The 27,572-nt window shown below is 37.9% G+C and overlaps 2 protein-coding genes across 14 annotated transcripts in view; one reads left to right on the top strand and one right to left on the bottom strand.

Moving 5' to 3' along the window:
• Nucleotides 1-27,572, bottom strand: part of R3HDM2 (R3H domain containing 2) — a 162,463-nt gene that overhangs the window by 89,666 nt on the left and 45,225 nt on the right. For all 13 annotated transcript variants that reach the window (XM_018048044.1, XM_018048042.1, XM_018048031.1 and 10 more), the window contains one exon: nt 25,456-25,518. The gene's annotated coding sequence lies outside the window, so the exon portion shown is untranslated. The remainder of the gene's footprint in view (nt 1-25,455; nt 25,519-27,572) is intronic.
• LOC108636012 (histone H3.3-like) lies at nt 18,120-18,791 on the top strand. The gene has a single exon (XM_018048046.1). The coding sequence runs from the start codon at nt 18,229-18,231 to the stop codon at nt 18,637-18,639; it is 411 nt and encodes a 136-aa protein (XP_017903535.1). The 5' UTR covers nt 18,120-18,228; the 3' UTR covers nt 18,640-18,791.

The raw sequence follows: 27,572 nt of genomic DNA, 5'->3' as shown, positions 1-27,572 counted from the left end.
CAGTTATTCACAGTAATTTGTTTGCTGGTTATATGATTATGAGCTCATATTTGTTAACAATCCATCTCTGTAAATTCTTTGAAGCTAGAGCTGGGGTATATTCCACCATAGGTGATCTGAGTTTGCTTCTCTCAGGTACCTAGGAGCTCTAACAACTTGGACCTACTTTTTTAAAAATTCAGTTTATATTTTTCTAGCTTTTTGACCAGAAAATAAATATATGTGGTTCAAAAAATGTAAACTAGGGACTTCTCTGGCTGTCCAGCGGTTAAGACGCCACGCTTCCACTGTAGGGGGCACAGGTTCAATCCCTGGTCGGGGAGCCAAGATCCCACATCCATGTGGCAAAAAAAAAAAAAAAAACACCTCAACTAGTTCCCTTCCCCTTTTGCTTGGTTGGGCCTAAGGTCTGAACTAGCATAGTATGTTGCAAAAAATTTAACTTTGCCTCTAAAAAAGCTCTGGTTTTTGCCTCTAGAACCCTAGAAGTAATCCTAAATTGCTGGAATATCTTGTTTGATAAGAGTCTTTGTTTACTAGGGGACCATGAGCTGTGCCAAACAGCCTAACAATGTGATTTATGGCAGGAACTTTGAGTCACACAGTATCAGCTCCATCTGAGGAGGGGCTGGAGACTGAGGCTGTCTACCCAAGCAATCAACCATATCCAGGGGATGATGGGGTCCCCATAAAAACTCTGGACACCAAGGCTTGGGTGAGCTTCTTGGATTGGCAGCTGCCCTTGTGTACTGTCGAACGTCATTGCCAGGAAGAGTTAATGCTCTTCATGTCTCCACTGGGAGAGAACAACTAGAAGCTCAGTTTTAGAACCCTCCTGGACTCTTTGTGTGTCTCTTTCACTGGCTGATTTTAATCTGTGTCCTTCTGCTGAAATGAACCATAACTTTCAATGGAACAGCTTTTAGTGAGTTCTGTGAGTCCTTCTAGCAAATTACTGAACCCCAAAGGTGGTCTTGGAGATCCTCAAACTCTGAAATTGGTGCCAGAAGTGAGGGCAGGTTTGGAGACCATTCCCTAACTCTGCACAAAGTCAACAGCACTGGGACTGAGAATTCAGCTGGTGGGGCTAAGAAGGCAGCATAAGTAGTCAGGAGCTTGACTTCATATAAAGGATTAGGCAAATACGTGTCCTCAGGTAGCTTTCCTTCTAGTCTTCACTCAGGAAATTTCATCCTGCCAAATCTCACTTTTTCTACCCCCTCCTACTACCCAAGCACCTTAACATCATCAAGTGATCTAAGAAGCGCTAGGAAAATGAAACACAGCTCCGCTTCTCAAAAGGTCAGGGATATTAGCTCTGAATTAAGATTTCTAAGGTAAACTCATGCATGTAAACTATCATGGCTCTGCAGATAATATGCATTTCTAGTTTTGAATGTCACCTAAAAGACTTTCACAGTAAACTAAGATGAATTCAAATCTATTAAGAATGTACAATTATACCATCAGACTGTCAGGGATAGACCTTTTGCTCAGGTAAGCCATCCTTCTAGCATGCCAGTAATAAATATGCTTTAACTTCATTATGCAGACAAAACTTGGATAGCTACTTCAGAAACCAAGCATATCTTTTGGACTTTCAATCTGTAATCTGTGTCATTGTAGTTTCCAAAATATAATTCCAAGTAAGACTGTAAAGTCTTAGTCTTCTTATCATTATAAAAGATACAAAATAGAGAATATTCAGAATTTAGGATCCCTCTTTCCCTGCACTGATAACTATTATTATTCACTGAGACTGCCCTGTGTTAAGGCAAGTGGCTGTCCACCACATGCTAAGAGCAGCAGGAACAGTCCATAAGATTCTTTCTAGAGAAAACAAGATACTTGCTCCTGCTCTTACAAGTGAAAACTAGAATTTAAAAATATATATGTGAAATTTAAAACCAAAAGAAGTTAAAAATAATTAGAAAAGTAAGTGCATTCATCCCTGATTCCCTCCTAAGATAAAGACTTCCTAGAGTGCAAGGACTATGCTTTACATGATCAGCAACTTGAAAATAGAATAAATACAAAAACTAGAAGTACATACAAATTAATAAGAGCTGAGTAGTTTGAACCATGGCAAGTTCCTTAACATAATTCTGCACTGGATTTTTCAAGAAGTCATGGAAATGTATTGAGAGAGCTAGTCAACATAAGTCAGAGGAGAGCAAAAGCACATGGAGAAAGACAGTAAATTTAGTTTTGTTTAACTTGGCTGACACAGTCCAAAGAAAGGAATTTAATGAAATGTCAGAACAGTCTGTGAGTGGGGCTGTCCTTAGGTCCTGCTGAGATATGTTGGATTTATGCAACTGAGAACTACTATCACAGGGTACCAAAATGATAATAATGATAAAACCTATAATCACTGAGCAGTGAGAAGCAACAGAAGGCTATAAAACTTGTTCTAGTTCAAAATATAAAAGCATTTCATTACTCCAAGAATGGGAACCAAATCTATACTATTACTTTTGCTAAAAAGGCCCAAAGCAAACTCAGAGATAGACAATAGGGCAGTGGGGACAAACAAGGTTTCTCTTTGGCCCAAGCGAGTGACAGCTACCTGTACTTTCTGTTTATAATGATATAAAAGGGGGAAATATTTTAAAAAGTAAAGAAGATGCATATGGTAGTGTGCTCCTATATCAAATAGGAATAAAAAAGATGAAGGAAAAACACAGGACAGAGACAAAAGAGAAACCCAATTCTGATGCACTGGAAAACAGAAAAGGGAAGAAACATTCAAAATAACTGTCAAAATAGATTTTGCTACCCTTCTTCCAAGTCCAGAATCTCTAAGAAGGTGAAAGAATAGGCAATGAGAAGAAATACTCTCAAACAAAACAAATTAATTCCCTACAACCCATATGCCAAGACCAAAGAATTTCAAAATGCCCCCAAGTATCTGGGTCATATTTACAACTAAATTTGAATCTTGGTTCAATGTCATGCTTTTTGTAGGGATTCCTTCCTCATCTCTCCTGAAAGTATAACTATAAAAACATAAAATAAGCTCCGTAACAAAAATCAGCATAATAATCGCTCTTTTAAAAGAGACTAACGGAAGAACATGGCATAGTTCTATCTTTCCCATTGCTGCCAAAACAAAATAACAATAATCTAAAAGCCTGAATGATCTTACAATGCCATCACAGATTGTGGCCTGTACCCACACTGCCTTGCAGCCTTCTGAGGATGAGCCAGTGGGATTTAACATGAACCAAATCTGTCAACCAAGTCGAAGAGAGACACGTGGGTTCTAATGAGCAGTGGCGAAAAAACATACTGCTCCATTCAGCTCCAAACAATGATAAATAATTCAGGAAAAGAACTGCCGCAATATAGAGCACAGCAGCAAGGCTTAAAAATAGAGCTTAGGTGGAAGAATCAGGAGTCAGAGAAAATGATTTATGTCAACAATTCCCAAGCCATCTGCAATACAGGATGCTGCTGAAATTGTCACTCAAAACAGATGCCAGAAATCTAATGTGTTTTTTCAAAAAACAAGTACTTTTTCCAAGAACTTGGCAAAGCTGGTGACAAGACAGGTAATAAACAATAGTACTATTTGGCAATAGTAGGTATCATTAAAAAAAAAAAAAGCAAATCCAAATGACATAGGGAAGACATGTTCTTAAGAAAAAAATTAGAAGGGGGATTAAAATTCTATTTTTCATACCACTACATTCTAGGTATAACATCAATCTAGACTTACTAATAACTATACCTCTAAAATTGAGAGTACACAGCACTCAAGATTTTTCTGTTCAGTTTTCCACCACTAACCGATCTGATCATGCAACACATGCAAACACCACCTGCTAAAATAGAAAGAGCACCTTGAAAACTGAACAGAAGCCACAACTATATTATTCCCACATTTAAATTAAACTCTAAGTCTGATAAAACTGATGAATTTGGGACTTCCTGGCAGTCCAGTGGTTAGCATGCAACAGTTTCACTGTCAAGGGCCCATGTTCCATCCTGGTCAGGAAACTAAGATCCTGTCAGCCTTGCAACTCAATTAAAAAAAAAAAAAAGGACAAATTTATAATTAGATGAGGATAATCCAAGATCATAGGTTCATGTAGATTTTCCAGGTTTCAATCTACTCAAGAATGCTTCAAGAATGGGATCTGATGAATAGTGTGGCTGGACAATCTTAAGACTGGTATCCTGTGGACTATTAATCAAAGAATGACTAGAACCCAGATGTATTCTACAAACTCAACAATCTGTATAATGAAAACTAATATTCCACATCCAAATAGCAATTCTTCACAGCCACCAAAACACCACTCTCTCTTCCTAATTCTAAGATCAATTTCAGACAACTGAGAATTTTAAGACTATATAATGATGCCTAATCTACCTTTAAAGTATAATATAAAATATAACAGAAACCATAATCTTGTCCTTTTATAAATGTTTCACTCTAACTAAGCAAAGCAAGCAGTACTGAAGAAATTCTTGTTCAGCACAGACTCCAGACCAATACATAAACAGACCAATATGTTTCTGCCTCACCTATCTTCAGAAGAAAAATTGGTTATGTCTCCTCATAACTGTCATTCAGCTTAAACTGCAGAAAGATCAGAACACACTTGGAACAAGTTTCATTTGTTTTTTTTTCTCCCACTCTTAAATACTCTAGAATCTAAGATTAAATACTAATAGTGTGTTAAAAGGTAAAACAGACTGGCTTATTGAAAACATGCTCCATTCAAAGCACTTCTCCAGGACTTCCCTGGCAGTTCAGTGGTTAAGACTTCGCCTTCCAATGCAGGGGGTACAGGTTCTATGTGCATCTTGGCCAAAACACCAAAACATAAATAACAGAATCAATACTGTAGCAAATTCAATAAAAACTTAAAAAAAAAAAAAAGGTCCATATCAAAAGAAAAAAAAAAACACACAACTTCAAAGCACTTCTCCAAGCATGACATAACATGGTCAAATTAGCTGTTTTCCATACCTGCTGCACTCACCAAACAATAAACAATCATGTCCTCTCTATGTAAATCCACGCTTTCTCACTGTTGACAAAGGACAGTATAGTCAAATATACCCAAGTTTGAGTCCTGGTGCTAGTACCACCCTTAGCTGTTATAAAGAAAGCCTATTCTGAGTCTTGTATTTTAGACGGATCCACTCTGATGCTCTTCTGACCTGTCTATTCCCTCAGGGCAAGATGCTTATAGGACCAAGGGGCCAGCCCTACCAGAAGCCTCTGAGTCTACCACCACCAACTATAGTCTCTAGATTCTAGAATGCTCTGCCCAAGGCTCAAATTTACTTCCAGGGCCTTCAGAGGGTCTCTCCCCAAACTCCGTTCTCAGCAGACAATACTTGTTGTTCACATCCCATGGTCTGAACGGTGGGCAAGGGACAGATGACGAGACGGATGTAGACAGAGACTAGACTTAAGAGGACATCCCTTCCTGTCTCAGAACTTTGAGAAGTCCAAGAATTCCGGCCTTCCAGGACATTATGAAAATGTATCTAAGCAGGAGGACAATTTTTTTTCCCCAAAGTTGTGTTTAAAATTCTGATTTCAGGAATCCCTGGTGGTCCAGGGTTAAGAATCTGCCTTGCAATGTAGGGGATGCAGGTTTGACCCCTGGTCAGGGAACTAAGATCCCACATGTCACAGAGCAGTTAGGCCCATAGGCCACAACTACTGAGCCTGAGCACAGCTAGAGTCCGTGCACCGCAATGAAAGATCCCACGTGACGCAGTGGAGATCCTGTGTGCTGCAACTAAGACCAGAAGCAGCCAAATAAATAAATAAAATTCTGATTTATAACTTAAATATCTAAACACATGGAATATATGCTTCCATTCACACTTTCAACCTGGGACTTAAAACTGTTAGGAACAGGTCTACCTAGCTACATCACACACCAGCTGTGTGATCTGAGTAGCAGCCACCTCTATAACCCTCACTTAACTGATCTGTAAAATAAGCAAGCTAAAAATGCCACTGTAGGATTTTAATGCAATTAAATAATTTTTTAAATTATTTTACAGGGCACCTGATGCTCAGCAAATCTGTGACAAACTGAAACTATCATTTATTACACGTTCTGCCATCACACTTCTCCCTGGAAGGGCAAAATAGGTACCAAAGACAAAAAAGTAGGGCCAATTTTCAGAGAAACTACAACCAAAACACCACCATCTGTATACTTTAAGGAATTCTGCGTTAATTCCATGGAAGTTTGATGGCGCTGATCATTTCTCCCAGTAAAATGTTAAGCTCTAATTTTTAAAACTACACAAAGAGATGAATGTTAATAAAACTTTCTGCAGTATTCCTTTCTTATTCCAAGTCATCATGCAGTACATCTTAAACTTATACAGCGGTGCATATCAATTGTGTCTAGATAAAACTGGGGGGGGAAATGTAAGCTGTACAAGGGCAAGGATTTTTCCTTTTCTTTTCACTGTTATATTCCTTACTCTCAGACAGTTCCTGGCGTAACAAATAAACCATTGTTAATAAACCATTGACTACAAAAAGTGAGTATGGAATGGTTACCTGATACCTCAACATCAATATCACATGTAAGCAAGTCTGGCATAACCAGAAAATGAATTATTTATATATGGCTGTTTCACTTAGCTGCTTCCTCTAATTTCAGAACAGTTTCCTTAAAAATGAAACTAACTGAAACTGTAGAGTATGTATAAGGACAATTTTGTCCTCCTTAACTTGATGCCTCACCTTCCTGCACAGGGATACTAAAAATACTCAGTAACTTCACATGTAATCCTACCAGAGAGTATAATCTAATTAACTAAATTATGCTGAAGTTCTTATTTTAAGCTCCAAATATGATGGGATGTAGTAGAAAGATATCCAAAAGAGCAGTTTAGGGAAAAAGCACCTTTCTGCATGTCTCATGCTTTTCTCCCTAAGCCCGCTGTGTCTTGCCAAGGCCAATCCTATCAGCTCTTAAAGAGCTCAAAGTAAGTCTACAAACCATATCCTGCACCCCATCACATTCTCAAAAACATTATTATGGGGGTTTCCCTGGTGGTCTAGTGGTTGAGAATCCGCCTGTCAACGCAGGGGACACAGGTCTAGTCTGGGAAGATTCCACATGCCATGGAGCAACCAAGTCCATTTGTCACAACTACTGAGCCCGTACTCTGGGCCCATAAGAGCTGCAACTGCTTAAGCCCACACCCCTATATTTGTGCTCTGCAACAACAGAACCCACTGCAGTAAGAAGCCCATGCAACCACTGCGAAGTATAGCCCCCATTCACAACTAGAGAAAGCCTGCCTGGCAATGAAGACCCAGCGCAGTCACAAATAAATAAACAAAATCTTTCCTAAGAAACATTATGACTTTCAAATTTTCTTAAACCAATCCACTTATCTCTTTGGTGAATGCTCATTTTCAAACTAAAGGTTAAAATATTATAGCAGAAGCAGGTAATTTGGAAACAAATCTATTCCGAAACAGACTAAAACTTTGACAACATTGTACCTAACACTTTCAGAGAAACAGAAGGCAGGCTGGTAAAAAGATAGTGTAGCAGTATACCCTAAATAACTGAGAATTAAAAACGTGTCAACAAAGGGGACCTGTTGTGGATGTGCTTTCGGATTCCAAACCCTAAAACTAGGCTGGGTATTTAATAAAATTACATTCTCCATATTGGTCTGATTCCAAAACCCACCTACAACATAAGGCATCATCTTAAAGAACTACTTTTGGTGACTTCAAAATACTATTAGCAAAAAATAAGTATCATATTCCTGGATACTGGCTAAATAAATCTGCAATAGCCCTAAATTCCATGACTGAATTTAGATTAACAAGCTCCTCCATGAACTAAATTCAAAGCTTTCTTGAAAAAAGAAAAAAAAGACACAAAAGGCAAAAAGTTCCAACACATCCTATTCCAAACCAAAAATACAAAGCTATAAATGTCTAGACATGCCTCAAGGTGTGTGATTACTGAAGCTAATTAGCATTCTCAAAATTAAACATCCACAGCAATGCTTAAAGGATTGGGGGGGGGGGTGGTTGGGGAGATGTCTCTCTCAAATAAATTAAGAAAATAGGATTCTGGAATTACCTAATGTAAGTTGCTAGGAGAAGAAAAATGATTATCAGCTTTCTAAGTCTCAACTAAAATGTGAGACTTCTTGTTGCTATTATTCACTGGGAAAGTAAGAATTAAATTGGGCAGGAAGCTCAGACTGATATTAATTTTGTAATAAAGATAACATGAAAGAACCTTTCATTCATACTAAAAAGATGGTGCTTTAGAAAGAAAACACATTTTTTAAAATCTATAGTAAATCATCACTTTCTATAAGATCATGACAGTAGAGTTGCACCATATAATTTTACCTCTATTCCTCACTTACCTTTATCCTAACAATGACTGTACTATGAGATCCTGGGTAAAAAGGATTCAGTATTCTGTACAGTATAGTTTTTAGAGATTTCTAATTCCACACCTGCCACTTAAAAACTGTGTGATGCTGGATAAGTTCCTTATTTTCTTGGTGCCTCAGTTTCCCTTAGGGCTTTCCTGAGTGGCTCAGTGGTAAAGAATCCGCCTGCCAAAGCAGAAGATGTGTATTTGATCCCTGGTCAGGAAGATCTCCTGGAGAAGGAAATGGCAACCCACTCCAGTATTCTTGCCTGGGACATCCCATGGACAAAGGAGACTGGTGGGCTACAGTCCATTGGGGCGCAAAAGAGTTGAAAAAGACTTAGCAACTAAACAACAAAAACTAAAACTAAGATCAGGGACACTATTTTTTAAATTTGGAAGAATTAAAATAGAAATATTCTTAACTGTTTTACGGTTTCTCTGAAATTGAGGGCCTTGCTGGTATAGAATGAACAGAGTTAAGTAGGTCCAGACTGACATTAGGTTTTAAGGCCCTCAATATGCATTCTCCTTTTAGAGATAAATATTCTGGGATGCAGACTAATTATCCTATGCCAGAAGAATGAAGTTCCCTTCCTGTACCTATTAGGAAAATTAATGGTATAGGAGACAAATAAGTAAATTCTCATGTGCTAAGTGCTAGCTAGAGCTGCTCACAAGGTTAAATGGGAATAGAGGAAGCAGTCATCTAAATCACACTGGAGGGAAGGCTTTCAGAAGGAGGCGATGCTTAAGCCTAATCCTCAAGGAAAAACAGCAAAACAGAGGAAATGGAGAAACAGATCTAGATTCCATATTTAATGGCTGGATGATGTGAAGCCAGATACTTAATCTCTCTAAACTCCAGTTTCTTCATCTATAAAATGAAATGGTTAAAGTACTTCATTTGGAAGATTGTGTGAAGATTAAATGAGATAATACATGCAAAGAATAATGCCAGGAACATAATGTGAACCCAACAAACAATAATATCATTAACAAAGATATATGGGTCACCATGATGCTTTCTCAGAACTGCAAGTATTGCATAAAAAAAGCTATACCGTAAGACACTCACAGAAAAGTGGCTACAAAAGAACTTAGAGGTTAGCGGAAACAGGCTCATGAAATATCTTGTGCAGCGGGACTTCCTGGTGGTCCTCTGGCTAAGACTCCACACTCCCAATACAGGGGCCCTAGGTTTAACTCCTGGGCAGGGAACTAGATCCTACATGGACCCAGCACAACCAAATATATATATATACATATATATATGTACATATATATATATGTACATAAATCTGGTATACTAACTAAAGCAATGGGAAACTTATAAAGGACATCCAGAAAGGAGACACATGATTATACTTCTATTTTAAAAAGATTACTTTTGCTACAAAAGTAATGGGTTAAGAAAGCAGATAAACTAGAGGCAGAGACACTAACTAGGGAAAAGACGAGATAAGCATTCTGGCTGGAGAATGAAGGGACTCTGATCCAAGAAGCATTAAGGAGGCAGAATCATTAAGACATGGTGACACAGGAGATAAGTGTGATGATAGGGAGAAGTCAAAGAGGACATCCAGGCAGCCAGAGACAAAAGCAGCTCTCAAAGTGTGGCCTGGGAATTCCTACGACTTTTTGAAGGAATATGCAAGATCAAAACCATTTTTATAAGCATGTTAAACCTTATTCACCCTTTTCGTGTATCTCAAAGATACACAAGAGCATTTTCCGAAAGCTACATGACATATAATATCACAACTAATTGAATGAAAAGCAGATATGAGACTCATCTGTATTCTATTAACCCCAACACTAAATTATTTGGAAAAATTAAAAACAATGACACATTTCTTATAAATGTTGTTGCTGTTGTGGGGAAAAATATTTAGTTCACTTTTATGTTAACATGTAGTGGATTTATTACCATACTTAAATGAACTAATGTGTTTTAAAATTCTCAGTTTTAATTTCTAATACATTAATATTGATAGATATAACCTACATAAAAAAAAGCTCTTTTGGAGGCTTTGATAATTTCTAAGCTTGTAAAGACATTATAATACCAAAAAGTTTGAGAACAACCTGGGTAGACAGACACTTCTCAGTATTCTAAGATATGCATATTGAAGGAGAATAGTCAGTCTGTAAAGAAAGAAAGAAAGAATAAAGCTCTACTTAAAACATGGTATATGTGATATACTGACAAAGTGCCCAGTAGGCAGTTACACTGATGGAACTGGATAACTAGACCACCAGATTGTGACAGAGCTGAAACCTTGGATTTTAAAGGGAGAGTGCATGGTGAGAACACTGGCAGATTAACAGCAGAAAAGCCCAGAAAGGTGAGCAGAGGTTTCAGGATACACCAATATGTAAGGAATAAAGAAGTAGAAGAGAACTCCACATAGAAAAGAAAAGGTTACAAAAATTAGAAATAAAAATGAAAACTAAAGCAGCATGTGAAAGTGAGGTGAAAGTGAAAGTCGCGCAGCCATGTCTGACTCTTTGCGACCCCATGAACTATACAGTCCATGGAGTTCTCTTATCACCAGCGATAAACTAAAGAGAAAAAAGCTGCTCAGGATGCTGAAGAAAAGCAAAACACCAGTTCAGCATTAGTAACGGCAAGAAAATAGAGAAGTGAAATCCAGTATTAATTCAAAAACCTCATTTTAGGCAGGAGTTTCAATTTCTTCTCATACAGTACTCTTTCCTTATCTGAGTTATTTACAAACAACAATGATTTCTGGTTCATCTTTTTTGCCTTCTCTCTCCACCCTCTAGAGGAAATGCAGACCGAAAAAATGATCAAAAGGGTAGAGATAGAAAGAAAAGGAAAGATGACTCAATGAAAAGGCATTCATTCACTCATGCAACAAGTACTCACTCACTGAGTAACCATTCTGTGCAATGCATCCATGATACACACTGAGGAAAATCAGCTGACTAATAATATACCAAGCTACGCCCCTGTACATCAGCAGAGGCAATAGACTGGGAATAGAAGTAAAACTTTCCTAATGAGACTAGCATAAGCAGAGACAGCTCTATTCTAAAGGTGGCTCTAGCAGATTTCCAGAGCTCAGTTACCTAATTGCTGAAATGTGTCCTCATTCCACAAAATAACTCCAAAGAAGCATTTCCTTCAAGTGTTTGATAGCTACATGATCCTGTGGTGATGCTTATCTCTTTGAATTTTATATAGGCAAGTGCAGTTTTGAAATGCAGAGCACACTCTTTAAGAAACACTTGTATACATATTAAAACATCAAAAGCTCTGATATAAGCTCCAAAACTAATAATAAAGGTCAAAGGAGAATTACCCAGCTAGATGCACCTAAGCTTAAAAAGCAGCTTCTTAAACTGGTTAACTCTACCCTTTAGATAAAAGAAACTATGATCTTAAATATATGGTCATTCTTTCAAGAAAAGGACTGTAAGGATAAGAATAAAGATATTCGAAAATATCCAGAATCTAGCATTACATCCAAATAGAAACCTGAACAAGAAAGGATATATCATCACACACAAGTGTCACAAAAATCTTTTCACATCATCATTGTGTTCTATGGTAGCTGACCTATTTCTAGCTCTAAACCTGTATCTGATTGATTCGCAAACTTCTGAAAGGACCTGAGCTTCAAGAGACACTGAACAACATCAGAAGTATCTTTTGTCTGAGTTATATTTAGCCTCCATTCCCACCTCATGCCCACCCTTTTTAAAACAACCTGAGAAAGGAAGGAATTTTTGGACAGTAGTTAATAACAATGGATGTTCCTAGTGTTATTGAAAATTCTGAGGGTGGGATGGGGATTTCACTTCTGACTAACTTGGAATAACAGGAATGATATTTATATTCCTGGCAGAAATAATTTAAAAAATCAGACAAATGTGCAAAACACTGGTGTTTAAGACACTGAACATGAGGCAGTGAAGGACAATGATTCCTGAGAGATGAGGAAAAAATAAGGTGAGCTCTGTATTATACTGCGTGCTCAGTCTATGTTTGACTCTGCACCCTATGGACCGTAGCCAGTCAGGCTCCTCTGTCCACGGGATTTTTCAGGGAAGAATACTGGAGTGGGTTGCCATTTCCTACTGAAGGGAGATCTTCCCAAACCAAGGATCGATTCCGTGCCTTTTGTGACTCCTGTGTTGGCAGGCAGATCCTTTATCACTGAGCCACCTGGGAAGCCCCAACCAAGCTCTATATTACCTAAGTTTAATGCCTAGAGAGTTTTCAAGAAATATCAAAAGGAAGAAAGAGTCTAAGGGAAACCTAGGCATATTCCTACAGACTTCCTAAGTGGAGAACACAGGAGTGAGAGCCTGAGAGAGCAAGGGAGTCTAGAGTTAGAGTAAGCCACAGATTGGAAAAAAAAAATCTGCAAACCACATAACCAACAAAAGACTTGTATACAGAATATATAAAGAATTCTCAAACTCAACAGTAAAGAAACAAACAAATTTTTTTAAAAATGGGTAGTAGACATGAACGGACATATTGAAAATCAACCATTAGGGAAATACAAATTAAAACCATAGTGAGATATTACTACACATCTATCATAATGGCTAAAATAAAAAATACTGGCAATACCAAATGCTGGCAAGGATGCAGAAAAACTAGATCACTGGTAGGAATATAATATGGCACAGCCACTCTGGAAGAAAGTAGAGCAGTTTCTTATGAAATGAAATATGCAGTTACCATGCTATTAAGCAATTATAATTTGGACCTTTATTTCAGAAAAATAAAAAATTATACAAAAACATGTATATGAATGTTCACATGTATATGAATGTATAGCCTTATTCACAATAGCCTAAAAATGGAGCCAACACAAAAATCTTTCAACACATGAATGTTTAAACAGACTTGGGACAGCCATACCACGGAACACTACTTAGCAACAGGAACTACTGATACACACAACTTTTTTGGATCTCAAGGGAATTATGCTGAGTAAGGGGGAAAAAAGGTCAATCTTAAAGGGTTACATGGTGTATGATTCCTTTTAAATAACATTCTGAGGACTTCCCTAATGACGCAGTGGATAAGAATCTGCCTGCAAACGCAGGGGACACAGGTTTGATTCCTGCTTGGGGAAGATGCCACATGCCTCAAGAGTAACTAAGCCCATGCACCAAAACCATTGAGCCTGCACTCTAGAGGCTGAGAGCCACAACAACTGAAGCCCATGCACCTAGGGCCTGTGCTCTGCAACAAGAGAAGCCACTGCAGTGAGAAGCCCTCACACCACAACGAAGAGTAGCCCTGCTCACCACAGCTAGAGAAAGGCCATGAGCAGCAACGAAGACCCAGCAAAGCCAAAATCATTAAAAAGTGGCAAATGTGAAAGAAAAGTTTTGAGTTGACAATATTATAGAGATGGAGAACAGATATTGGTTGTCAGGGTTTCAGGTTTATGAGTGGGGTGGAGGGAGGTAGGGGTGGTTTTAAAAGGGCAACAGGGACTTCCCAGATGGTCCAGGGGTTAACACCACGTTCCCAATGCAGAAGGCATGGGGAACTGGCTGGGGAACTAAGACCCCACATGCTGCACAGTGCAGCCAAAAGAAAAACAGTAGGGGCAACACGAAAAATTCTTGTGGGAATAAAACTGTTCTGTACTCCCACAAATTCACATGTGACGAAATTCCCTAAGAACTACATGCACACAAACATACACATGGGAATAGATCTAAAATGCTGATCAGGTATGAATAAACTCTGCAGACTATACCAATATCAATTTGCTAGCCTGATATGCTCCTATAAATATACAAACTGATACCACTAGGAGAAATTGTGTGAAAAACACATGGAACATGTGCAACTTCTTGTAAATTACACTTATTTCCTAATGAAAAGATAAATGACTAAGAAACAATGTAGACTATAGAATTAGTAAAGAAAGACATTTAGAAAATTATTATAACTATATATGCAAATATATTCTCCAAGCCAGATTTCAACAGTATGTGAATCATGAACCTCCACATGTTCAAGCTGGATTTAGAAAATGCAGAGGAACCAGAGATCAAATTGCCAACATCCACTGGAACACTGAAAAAGCTAGAGAATTCCAGAAAAACATCTTTTTTTGCTTTATTGACTACACCAAAGCCTTTCAGTGTGTGGATCACAACAGATTATGAAAAATTCTTGAAGAGATGGGAATACCAGACCACATGACCTGCCTCCTGAGAAATCTGTATGCAGGTCACAAAGCAACAGTTAGAACTGGACATGGAACAACAGGCTGGTTCAAAATCAGGAAAGGAGTACGTCAAGGCTGTGTATTGTCACCCTGTTTATTTAACTTATATGCGGAGTTCAGTTCAGTTGCTCAGCCGTGTTCGACTCTTTGCAACCCCATGAATCGTAGCATGCGAGGCCTCCCTTTTCATCACCAACTCCCAGAGTTCACTCAGACTCATGTCCCTCGAGTCTGTGATGCCATCCAGCCACCTCATCCTCAGTCGTCCCCTTCTCCTCCTGCCCCCAATCCCTCCCAGCATCAGAGTCTTTTCCAATGAGTCAACTCTTCGCATGAGGTGGCCAAAGTACTGGAGTTTCAGCTTTAGCATCATTCCTTCCAAAGAAATCCCAGGGTTGATCTCCTTCAGAATGGACTGGTTGGATCTCCTTGCAGTCCAAGGGACTCTCAAGAATCTTCTCCAACACCACAGTTCAAAAGCATCAATTCTTCGGGGCTCAGCCTTCTTCACAGTCCAGCTCTCACATCCATACATGACCACAGGAAAAACCATAGCCTTGACTAGACAGACCTTAGTCGGCAAAGTAATGTCTCTGCTTTTGAATATACTATCTAGGTTGCTCATAACTTTTCTTCCAAGGAGTAAGTGTCTTTTAATTTCATGGCTGCAATCACCATCTGCAGTGATTTTGAAGCCCCCAAAAATAAAGTCTGACACTGTTTCCACTGTTTCCCCATCTATTTCCCATGAAGTGATGGGACCAGATGCCATGATCTTCGTTTTCTCAATGTTGAGTTTTAAGCCAACATTTTCACCCTCCTCTTTCACTTTCATCAAGAGGCTTTTTAGTTCCTCTTCACTTTCTGCCATAAGGGTGGTGTCATCTGCATATCTGAGGTTACCGATATTTCTCCCGGCAATCTTGATTCCAGCTTGTGTTGCTTCCAGTCCAGCATTTCTCATGATGTACTCTGCATTCAAGTTAAATAAGCAGGGTGACAATATACAGCCTTGATGTACTCCTTTTCCTATTTGGAACCAGTCTGTTGTTCCATGTCCAGTTCTAACTGTTGCTTCCTGACCTGCATACAGATTTCTCAAGAGGCAGGTTAGGTGGTCTGGTATTCCCATCTCTTGAAGAATTTCCCACAGTTTATTGTGATCCACACAGTCAAAGGCTTTGGCATAGTCAACAAAGCAGAAACAGATGTTTTTCTGGAACTCTCTTGCTTTTTCCATTATCCAGCAGATGTTGGCAATTTGATCTCTGATTCCTCTGCCTTTTCTAAAACCAGCTTGAACATCAGAAAGTTCACGGTTCACATATTGCTGAAGCCTGGCTTGGAGAATTTTGAGCATTACTTTACTAGCATGTGAGAGGAGTGCAATTGTGCAGTAGTTTGAGCATTCTTTGGCATTGCCTTTCTTTGGCATTGGAATGAAAACTGACCTTTTCCAGTCCGGTGGCCACTGCTGAGTTTTCCAAATTTGCTGGCATACTGAGTGCAGCACTTTCACAGCATCATCTTTCAGGATTTGAAATAGCTCAACTGGAATTCCATCACCTCCACTAGCTTTGTTCATAGTGATGCCTTCTAAGGCCCACTTGACTTCACATTCCAAGATGTCTGGCTCTAGATTAGTGATCACATCATCATGATTATCTGGGTTGTGAAGATCTTTTTTGTACAGTTCTTCTGTGTATTCTTGCCATCTCTTCTTAATATCTTCTGCTTCTGTTAGATCCATACCATTTCTGTCCTTTATTGAGCCCAACTTTGCATGAAGTGTTCCCTTGGTATCTCTAATTTTCTTGAAGAGATCTCTAGTCTTTCCCATTCTGTTGTTTTCCTCTATTTCTTTGCATTGATTGCTGAAGAAAGTTTTCTTATCTCTTCTTGCTATTCTTTGGAACTCTGCATTCAGATGCTTATATGCAGAGCACCTCATGAGAAATGCTGGACTGGATGAAGCACAACCTGCAATCAAGATTGCTGGGAGAAATATCAGTAACTTCAGATATGCAGATGACATCACCCTTATGGCAGAAAGCGAAGAAGAACTAAAAGCCTCTTGATGAAAGTGAAAGAGGAGAATGAAAAAGTTGGCTTAAAACTCAACATTCAGACAACTAAGATCATAGCATCCAGTCCCATCACTTCACCGCAAATAGATGGCAAAAAAGTGGAAACAGTGACAGAGTTTATTTTTGGGGGCTCCAAAATCACTGCAGATGGTGATTGCAGCCATGAAATTAAAAGATGTCTGCTCCTTGGAAGAAAAGCTATGACCAACCTAGACAGCACATTAAAAAGTAGAGACATTACTTTACCAACAAAGGTCTGTCTAGTCAAAGATATGGTTTTTCCAGTAGTAGTGTATGGATGCGAGAGTTGGACTATAAACAAAGCTGAGCGCCAAAGAATTGATGCTTTTGAACTGTGGTGTTCGAGAAGACTCTTGAGAGTCCCTTGGACTGCAAGGAGATCAAGCCAGTCAAATATTCATTGGAAGAACTGATGCTGAAGCTGAAACTTCAATACTTTGGCCACCTGATGCAAAGAACTGACTCTTTGGAAAAGACCCTGATGCTGAGAAAGATTGAAGGCAGGAGGAGAAGGGGACGACAGAGAATGAGATGGTTGGATGGTATCACCAACGTGATGGACATGAGTTTGAGTAGGCTCCGGGAGTTGGTGATGGATAGGGAAGTCTGGCATGCTGCAATCCATGGGATCGCAACGATTTGGACACAACTGAGTGACTGAACTGATATATGCAAAAATCTAAAGAAGAAACTAAGCATGTTAGAAGAAGTAGTAAAAAAAAAAAATCTCTGATATATTAGAAATAAAACTACACTATGTAAGACTAACAACAGATTAAAATTTTTAACAGAATAAATTAGGAGAAAAAACTTGAGAACACAGGACTAGAAACTAACCAAAAACAGAAGAAAAAATTAAAATGAACACAGTGAACTGTGGCATAATGTAAAATTAACTAATGTATGTGTCAGTGGTATTTCCAAAGAAAATGAAAAAATATTTAAAGAAATTACTTACAAGTTTCTAAATTGGATTAAACTATAAACACACATATCCAAGAAGCTCAAAGAACAAAATAGACACATTATTAACAAACTATCTAAAACAAGTAATACAGAGTAAATCTTAAAAGTAGTCAAAGAAAAAGAACTTTTTATCTATAGAGGAACAAAGATGAAGATAACAACAGAACTCTCACTGGAAACTATTCAAGTCAGAAGACAATGGAGTGGTATCTTAAAAGACTGAAATTTAAAAAACAAAACAAAAAAACCCTACCAACCAAGAATACTAAATTCACAGAAAATATTGTTCAAAAATGAAAACAAAATAAGAACTTTTTCAGACATACAAAAACTAAAAGAATTCATCACCAGCAGACCTGTACTAGTCCTTCAGGATGAATGAGTATAAACATGAAAATCTGGAATTGTGTTCGCAGCCGCCGCCGCGCCGCCGTCGCTCTCCAACGCCAGCGCCGCCTCTAGCTCGCCGAGCTCCAGCCGAAGGAGAAGGGGGGTAAGTAAGGAGGTCTCTATACCATGGCTCGTACAAAGCAGACTGCCCGCAAATCGACCGGTGGTAAAGCACCGAGGAAGCAACTCGCTACAAAAGCCGCTCGCAAGAGTGCGCCCTCTACTGGAGGGGTGAAGAAACCTCATCGTTACAGGCCTGGTACTGTGGCACTCCGTGAAATTAGACGTTATCAGAAGTCCACTGAACTTCTGATTCGCAAACGTCCCTTCCAGCGTCTGGTGCGGGAAATTGCTCAGGACTTCAAAACAGATCTGCGCTTCCAGAGTGCAGCTATTGGTGCTTTGCAGGAGGCAAGTGAGGCCTATCTGGTTGGCCTTTTTGAAGACACCAACCTGTGTGCTATCCATGCCAAACGTGTAACAATTATGCCAAAAGACATCCAGCTAGCACGCCGCATACGTGGAGAACGTGCTTAAGAATCCACTATGATGGGAAACATTTCATTCTTTAAAAAAAAAAAAAATCTCTTCTTCCTGTTATTGGTAGTTCTGAACGTTAGATATTTTTTTTCCATGGGGTCAAAAGGTACCTAAGTATATGATTGCAAGTGGAAAATAGGGGACAGAAATCAGGTATTGGCAGTTTTTCCATTTTCATTTGTGTGTGAATTTTTAATATAAATGCGGGGACATAAAGCATTAATGAAAGTCAAAATGTTTCAGTGAACAAGTTTCAGCAGTTCAACTTTATAACAATTATAAATAAACCTGTTAAATTTTTCTGGAAAAAAAAAAAAAAAAAAGAAAATCTGGATCTACACAAAGGAGTGAAGTGTACCAGAAGTGGTAACAATGTGGGTAAATATAAAAAATTATTCCTTCATTACCTAAATACCTTTTTAAAATAACCAATTATTCAAAGCAAGGATAATTAAAATATATTATACAATTTATATATACAAGTAAATGTATGACCAGGAGGGAAGAAACAGAGGTTCAGTATTGTAAAGTTCTTAACAATATAACATTACCTTGAAGCAGAAAGTATGGCCCACAAGAAAAATGACAGTCAAGAGAAACTTACTTAGCAAGCCCAAACACTGGACTTAGATATATTTTTTTAATTTTCAAAAAAATTGTTTAAATTATATTTCGGTATTAGACTTTAAATTAGCCATTTTAAATAAGATCAAAAAGGAAAGAGGGAGGGAAAAATACTATGACTAAAAAACTAAAGAAAAACTATGAGAACAATGTCTCATCAAAAACAGAATACTGAATGAAAGAAATTACAAAAAGGAACCACAAATGAAAATTTTGGAGTTGGAAATTACAATAATGGAAATTAAAAACATCAGTAGAGAGTTTGACATGAGATCTGAGCAAGAAGAAATAATCAACAAACTTTAAGATGGGTCCATTAGGCTAGATTTGGAGGAACAGAAAGAAAAAAAATAAAGAAAAAGTAACAAAGTCTTAGCACAAAACATAACAATTCATTTTGGGAGTCCCATGATAGGAGAGAAAGGGAAAGAAATGATATTTAATGAAATAGTATCCAAATTTTTCTCAAATGTGATTTAAAACACTAAATCTGCATATCCAAGAAGTTCATCAGAAACCATGGGAGTTAGAAGGCAATGCGAAGATTTATTCAAAGTCCTAAAAGAAAAAGACTATCAAGCAAGAATTCTATATCCAGCAAAACCACCCTTCAAAATCAGAGAAGAAATTACATTCCTAGATAAAAATGAAAGAACTCATCACCAGCAAATCTAGTCTATAAGAAATACCAAAGAGAGCCATTCAGCCTGAGAGAAAAGGATACTAGGCTATATCTCAAATCCAAACAAAAAACTTTAAAGTACTGGTAAAAGTAACTATATAGGTAAATATAAAACATAGTATAAACGCTTTGTATGTAACTCTTTGTCTATCTAATTTCAAAGAAAACCAAATAAAGCTATAATTATAAAACTGTTGATGGGCATGCAATATAAAAGGATATAATTTGCATGTAATATCACAAAAGAGAGGGGAGGGAATAGAGCTGAACAGGAACAAAGTTTTGCACACAATTGTAATTGAGTTGGTATTAATTAAGATGTCACTGTTATAAATTAAGATGTCAACTATAATCCTCAGAGCAATCCTAATAGCTCAATTTCATTAAAAAAAAAAAATCTGCAAAACCTCATACATAACATCCTACTTACAGATGGAATGCATTTATCCTAAGCTCAGTAACAAGACAAAGACATCCACTTTTGCACTGGAGGTTCTAGCTAGGACAATAAGACATTAAGAAGAAAGAAATGGCACCCAGATTGGAAAAGGAGTAAAAACTATCTCTATTTGCAGATAACATGATCTTGTATCCGGACAATCCTAAGGAATCCACTAAAAACTAGTCAACAAGTTTAGCAAGGTTCCAAGATACAAGGTTAATATACAAAACTTGATTGCATTTTATACACAAGCAATGAACAACCCAAAAGTGAAGTTAAGGGAAAAAATTATTTACAGTAGTAAGAAAAATAAGACAAGCCAGGATAAGCCCAGCAGCCCCTCCTTCCCCAAGCCAGGGCCCTTATTGCTCTGTGATGTCCAGGGTGGCCTGAGGCCTGTGCCAGGCAGAACCGGGACCCTTCGTTTCCAGGGTGGGAGACAGCCAAGGATATTTGAGCTGAATCACATGGTGACAGTTCTTCAGGTATTTCTACCACAATATTGGAATTGGACACATTGGCCAAATAAAGTTCAAATTAAAAATAAAAAAGGTGGCTCAGCAGTAAAGGATCCGCCTGCCAATGCAGGAGACACAAGTTTGACCCCTGTTCCAGGAAGATCCCATATGCCGTGGAGCAGCTAAGGCCGTGCACCACAACTATTGAGGCTGTGCTCTAGAGCCCAGGAACTGAAACTACTGAAGCCCACTTGCCCTAGAGAGCCCATGCTCCACAAGAGAAGCCACGGCAATGAGAAACCCAAGCATAGCAACTAGAGAAAAGCCCGTGCAGCAACAAAGGTCCAGCAGAGCCAAAAATAAATGCATTTTTAAAAACAATACTTAGATGTAAACTTAATCAACTCTAAATATTCACTGGAAGGACCGATGCTAAAGCTGAAGCTTCAATACTTTGGCCACTTGATGCAAAGAGCTAACTCATTGGAAAAGACCCTAATGCTGGGGAAGATAGAAGGCAAAAGAAGGGGACAGCAGAAGATTAAATGGTCAGATAGCATCACTGACTCACTGGACGTGAATCTGGGCAAATTCTGGAGCTAGTGAAGGACAGGGGATCCTGGCGTGCTGCAGTCCATGGGGTTGCAAAGAGTTAGACATGACTGAAGCGACTTACCTTGATGATATGTATGTTTTGGAGAAGGAAATGGCAACCCACTCCAGTGTTCTTGCCTGGAGAATCCTGTGGACAGAGGAGCCTGGTGGGCTGCTGTCCGTGGGGTTGCAGAGTCGGACACAACTGAAGCGTTGTGCAGCAGGCATGTTTTACATACCAAGGAATGTATGTTACTGTCAAGATGATAACACTCCCAAAACTGATCTACAGATTCAAAGCATCCCTATCAAAATCCTAGTTGGCTTTTTTATTCATAAACTGACAAACTGATCCTAAAATTCATATGGAAATGCAAGGAACCTAGAACAAACAACATAATCTTAAAAAAAAAAGAACAAAATTGGAGGACTCACATTTCCCAAGTTCAACTAACTACACAAAGCTATAGTAATCAAGACAGTATTGTAGTGGAATAGCACTGAAAGTCCAGAAATAAATCCTTACATGTACAGTCAACTGATTTTTGACAAGGGTACCAAGACAATCAATCCAACAGGCCAAAGGAGGGCACAGTAACCCACTCCAGTATTCTTGCCTGGAGAATACTCACATACAGAGGAGCCTGGTGGGCTACAGTCCATAGGGTTGCAAAGAGTTGAACACAACTGATCAAGAGTCTTTTCAACAAGCAGTAATGAGACAAGTAGATATCTATACATAAAAGTTAGAACCATGCTTCACACCATACACAAAAATTAACTCAAAATGGATCACAGACCTAAATGTAAGAGCTAAAAATAGATTAAGATCCACTTAATCAAAAAAATAGATTGTCTCCAATTAAAATAAATTTAAATTAAAAAAATAGATTAAGTGGATTTAATCAAATTTAAAACTTGTCTATGAACAATACCATCAAGGGACTTCCCTGGTGGTGGTGGTGAAGAATGCAGGAGGCGTGGATTAGATCCCTGATTGGGGAACTGAGATCCCACATGACACAGAGCAACTAAGCCCACGTCACAACTACTGAGCCCGCACATACCAGAGCCCACATGCCACAACTAGAGAGTCTGTGTGCTGCAACGAAAGCTCCTGCATGACACAATGAATGTCCCATGTGCTGCAACTAAGACTCAATGCAGCAATAAATAAATATTTTAAACAAAACAATACCATCAAGAAAATGCAACAAAACCCATGGAAAAACTATTTGCAAATCATGCATCTGATAAGGAATTTGTACCCAGAACTCTTACAACTCAGTAAAAAACAGACAAGTTATCCAATTTTTTAAAAGACAAAGAATTTAAATATACATTTTTCCAAAAAAGATATACAAATGGCCAACCTGTAAGTGAAAAGATGCTCAACATCACTAGTAATCAGGAAAATGCAAATCAAAACCATTGAGATTCTATTTCACATCCACTAGATGGCCAGACTCAAAAAGTCAGATAAGAAGTTTGATAAGGACAGACAAACTGGTACTCTCATAAACTGCTGGTGGGAAGGTAAAATAGTGCAACCACTTTGAAAGCAATCCGACAGTCCATTAACAAGTTAAACGTCGAGTTACTGTGGTGCACATGTACTCAGCTGTCTCTGACTCTTTGCAACCCCATGGACTGTGGCTTGCCAGGCTCCTCTGTCCATGCGATTTTCCAGGCAAGAATACTGGAGTGAGTTGCCATTATGATTCAGCAAATAAGACTTTGAGGTATATAGCCAAGATAAATGAAAACATATTTCCACACAAAAGCTTGTATATAATGGTTCGTAGCAGCATTATTCATATTTCCACCCAAAACGTGGAAAATAACCTAAAAGTCCCCTAACCGATGAATGGAAAAACAAAATAGGATATATTCACCACACAACAGAATATCACTCAGTCATAAAAAAGAACAAAGTATTGGGAGTTCCCTTGTGGCCTAGTGGTTAGAATTTCAGGCTTTCACTGCTGTGGCTCAGGTTCAATCCCTGGTCAGGGAACTGAAATTCCAAAAGCCATGTGGCACAGCCTAAACAGGAAACAAAGTACTGATACATGCTACAAATTGGATGAATCCAACCCAGGGATCAAACCCAGGTCTCCCACAGTGCAGGTGGATTATTTACCAACTGAACTATCAGGGAAACCTGAACCATAAAAACATTATGCTAAATTAAAGAAGCCAGCCACAGAAGTTCACAAACTGTCTGATTCCTTTCATATTATAATGTCCAGACTAGGCAAATCCATAACAACAGAAAGCAGATTAGAAGTTACCAAAGGATGGGGGGAAAAGAGAATGGGAAAAGATTAATGAGGCTGGGGTGGTTCATGGAATAATCAAAGTTCTGAATCTAGAAAGTGTTAGTGATTGCAGAACACTGTAAATATACTAAATACCCATTAATTGTACACTTTAAAATTGTTAATTGTATGCTATGTGAACTCACTTCAAAAAAAAAAGGAAGAAATTAACTTAGAGGGAAAAATAAAGTCTAAGTCCACACAAAGATTTGTATACAAATATTCACAGCATAGCGTTATTTGTAACTGCTGAAAACTGGAATAAATCCAAATGTCTGTCAGTAAGTACATGAATGAACAAATTGTGCTACAGCTATACAAAAGATCACTACTCAGAAATAACAAGTAATATATAAAAGATCACTACTCAGAAATAACAAGTAATGAACTATTGATACATACAACATATATGAATCTAAAATAATTAACTTAAAAAAAAAAGCCAAACCAAAAATAATTAAATATGAGAGCGTACACTTATGATTCTATTTACATAAAATTCTAGGCACTGCAAACTATTCTATACTGACAGAAAACTGATCAGTGGTTGTCCAAAGACCACAGAGGTTGGGAGAATTACAAATGGGGATAAGAAAACTTGAGGGGTGATTAAATATATTCATTACGCCTTGACTGTGGTAACAGTTTCATGATAAGCACACGTCAAAACTTAACAAATTGTGTATTTTCATATGTAGTTTACTGTATGTCAATTTTTAAAAACCTTAATTAAGCTCTTTTTTAAAAACTATGAGAGGACAATGTGTTCCTGCTGGCCACTCAATAATTGATAAGGCATTAATAGAGTGGTTTTACTTTCCCTTGCTCAGTGTACAGGCAACTCTTGGCAAAATTAAACAGAGAGAACCACTCAAAGTAGCATATACATTTGAATTTTTGTAAACGGAAAAACACTTCCATTAACCTATATTATATTTTCAGACATGTTCCATCTTCAATTTTGACAGATCTTCAGTCGGTACTGCTAGAAACTGTCAGTTCTGGCAAGTACACAGTTAATATAATCTGTAAATAAGCATTTAGATACACCAAAAAAAGCTCCTACAAGAAATTCTAATAAGGTTCCTTAAACTTGAAAACATCTGTGAATAGTACCCCAAGTGTGATAAAATCAATAAAAAAGACTATAATCTGTATTATCACCTCTTAAGAACTCCCCAATTATAGATTTTTACCTTTTATAGACATTTAATCAAAAAATATAAACTTTTTACCTACTTAAAAAAAAAGTTTAAAAGCTTTAAGGTTAAAAATCCTAAACTGAATTTTTCTTTACCAAAAGATATTTTCACTGTTTTAAAGACAAACAGAAAGTATGATGTATTGAGCAATGGAGAAAAGTTATGGAGATGAGGGTGAACTATACAGTCAATCAAAACCATTTTATATTCATATTCATGTCAGATAATGAATAACAACATCATCCAATCCAAGCTACTACATCTCTCACTTTGACTTTGCAGTAGCCTTTTTGAATTTTTTTAATGAAAAATTAAAAATTAAAATTCAGATGAATTCAATCTTGATATACAATGAGTCTCAAATTCTTCACCCATTATATGGGTACGATAACACTCCCAGGTTGTGTGAGGATTAAATGAGATCATGGGTAAGCACTTACTTTGTTGCCTGGCACATAAAAAGTGTTTCATAAATGTTAACTATTATTACCTGAATAAATGTTCAGCCTCCATGAGTTCAGTGCTGGAATGGTGTCACATATAAGTAACAAGTCTAATCTCGAAAAAAAAAAAAAAAAAGATAAGTTAAAAGCAATATTTCAGTCTTAATATACTGAGACTCTCAAAGAAAATAAAGAGATCTATTTAAAAATCCATAGCAACTTCTTAATATTTTATTTCTCAATTCTTTTTGCTCACAATATTTCTTATAACCCTCACTTTGCCCTGAACTCTTGGTATCTACCCCTATTTTAATTCACAATAAAACACTGGTCATTTGGCTCCTCCCCCACTGCTGATCCCTTCTACTTATAAGCAGTTCTTAGTCTACTTTCTAATAACGTCCACTTTCATCCAGCCTTACTCCTTGAACTTCAGCTGTTTTTTTACCCATTATCCTTCTACACAAGACAAATCTAGAAACTGAGCTAGCAGAATAGCATCTGTCTTGGTAGATGCGAAGCAAAAGTAGAGTGGCCAGAGAAAAAAATTTCTTCTCTGAGCAGAAATAATATCACAAACACAGAATTTAGTATCTCCTCACTTCAACTGCAGTATTTATTATTATTGTTATTACAGGACTCTGAGGGCTGGTTGCTGCTGAATCCACTTTAGGAACCCAGGGTGCTGAGTGTCACCACCAGAACCCTTAATATGCTCAAGCCAGCCTGTCTCCAAAACCTAAGCCCTAAAAAACAAAAACAAACAAACAAACAAAAAAACCTAAGCGCTCCTAAGATCTATACAGTGAGGAGTATCTCCAATTCATCATTTTGTTTTATAACTCTATTTTATGAATATCACATCACTAAGTCTACCTTCTCAGTATCTTACACAGACTTCCATGAAAAAGCTCTTCCAGTTTCTGTACAGTCCCTTCCCCTCAGACTTTTGGCATTAGATGTGTGGTGGTTTGGTTAGGATTGGGAGGCATGACTGGAGGATACTGCCCTTCCCATCGCCAATCTTGGTCCTGAAAAATTACCTGCACAGTGAATTTTTTCCCCACGAAATGTCTTGTTCTTCCTCATGCAAAGAAATTACTGGTTGCCTTTCCCTAAAGGTCCTCAAGACACGCCCAGATGTATCTTATTCTTAAGAGAGCAAAGGAGATTCAAGTTGAAGCCTTGCCACACCAAAAAGTCACTTTCCAACTCTGAGTCAGAGAATCAAGAGCAACACAATTCAAAGCCCACACTAGTACTTACTGCTATGATGGTTTTCTTGCCCAAACTGTAATCTATCAAAATTAAAAATGAAATACTTTCTAAAAGAAGTTGAATTCTTTTTTGCTATCCATCCACTTCAACCTCCATATAATTGTAATTTTTTAATCAAATGCAACAGAATCTGCCTGGAATACAGGAAACCAGGGTTTGATCCCTGGGTCTAGAAGATCCCTTGGAGAAGGGAATGATTACCCACTCCAGTATTCTTACCTGGAGAATCCTATGGACAGACTATAGCCCAGGGCTATAGTCCATGGGCTCATCAAGGGCTGGACACAATTGAGCGACTAACACTATACTATACTACTACACTAATAGCCTCTCAACTGATCTTTCTACTTCTGTACTGGGCAGTCTGCTATCTGTTCTTCCCAGAGAATCAAGAGTGATCTTTTTTTTTCTTAATTGAAGTACAGTTGATCTACAATGTGTTATGAGTGATCTTTTTAACATGTATATCAGATCACTTAGCTTCCTTGTTCAACCAGTTTCCTTCCATTAATGGCTTTCCATCATCCCAAGAAAGGTCTACAGAGCCTTGTAAAACCTGGCCCTGCCTATTCTTGAACATACCAAACCACATACTCCCCATAAGTCCTTTTTTTGTTGTTCCTCCTGCTCAGAACAGTAACCTTCCATCAGGAAATGCTGGTTCTAACCCCCCTTCAAATAATAGTTCATATGTCACTATGAAGAGATCTGACCACACAATTTAAAGTATCCTCTTACTCTCAAATCACATCACCATATCAATTTTCTTCAGCACTATACTCTCTAATTATCTTATATCTTTATTTTCTTCTTTATCAAAGTTCTCAAACAAGGAAATGTAAGCTCTCTGAAGGCAGAAGTCTTATGTGTCTTTTTCATATCTGTA

This window comes from Capra hircus, chromosome 5, assembly GCF_001704415.2.
Source record: "Capra hircus breed San Clemente chromosome 5, ASM170441v1, whole genome shotgun sequence".
Lineage (NCBI taxonomy): Eukaryota > Metazoa > Chordata > Mammalia > Artiodactyla > Bovidae > Capra > Capra hircus.
This window is presented reverse-complemented; position numbering and strand designations above follow the sequence as displayed.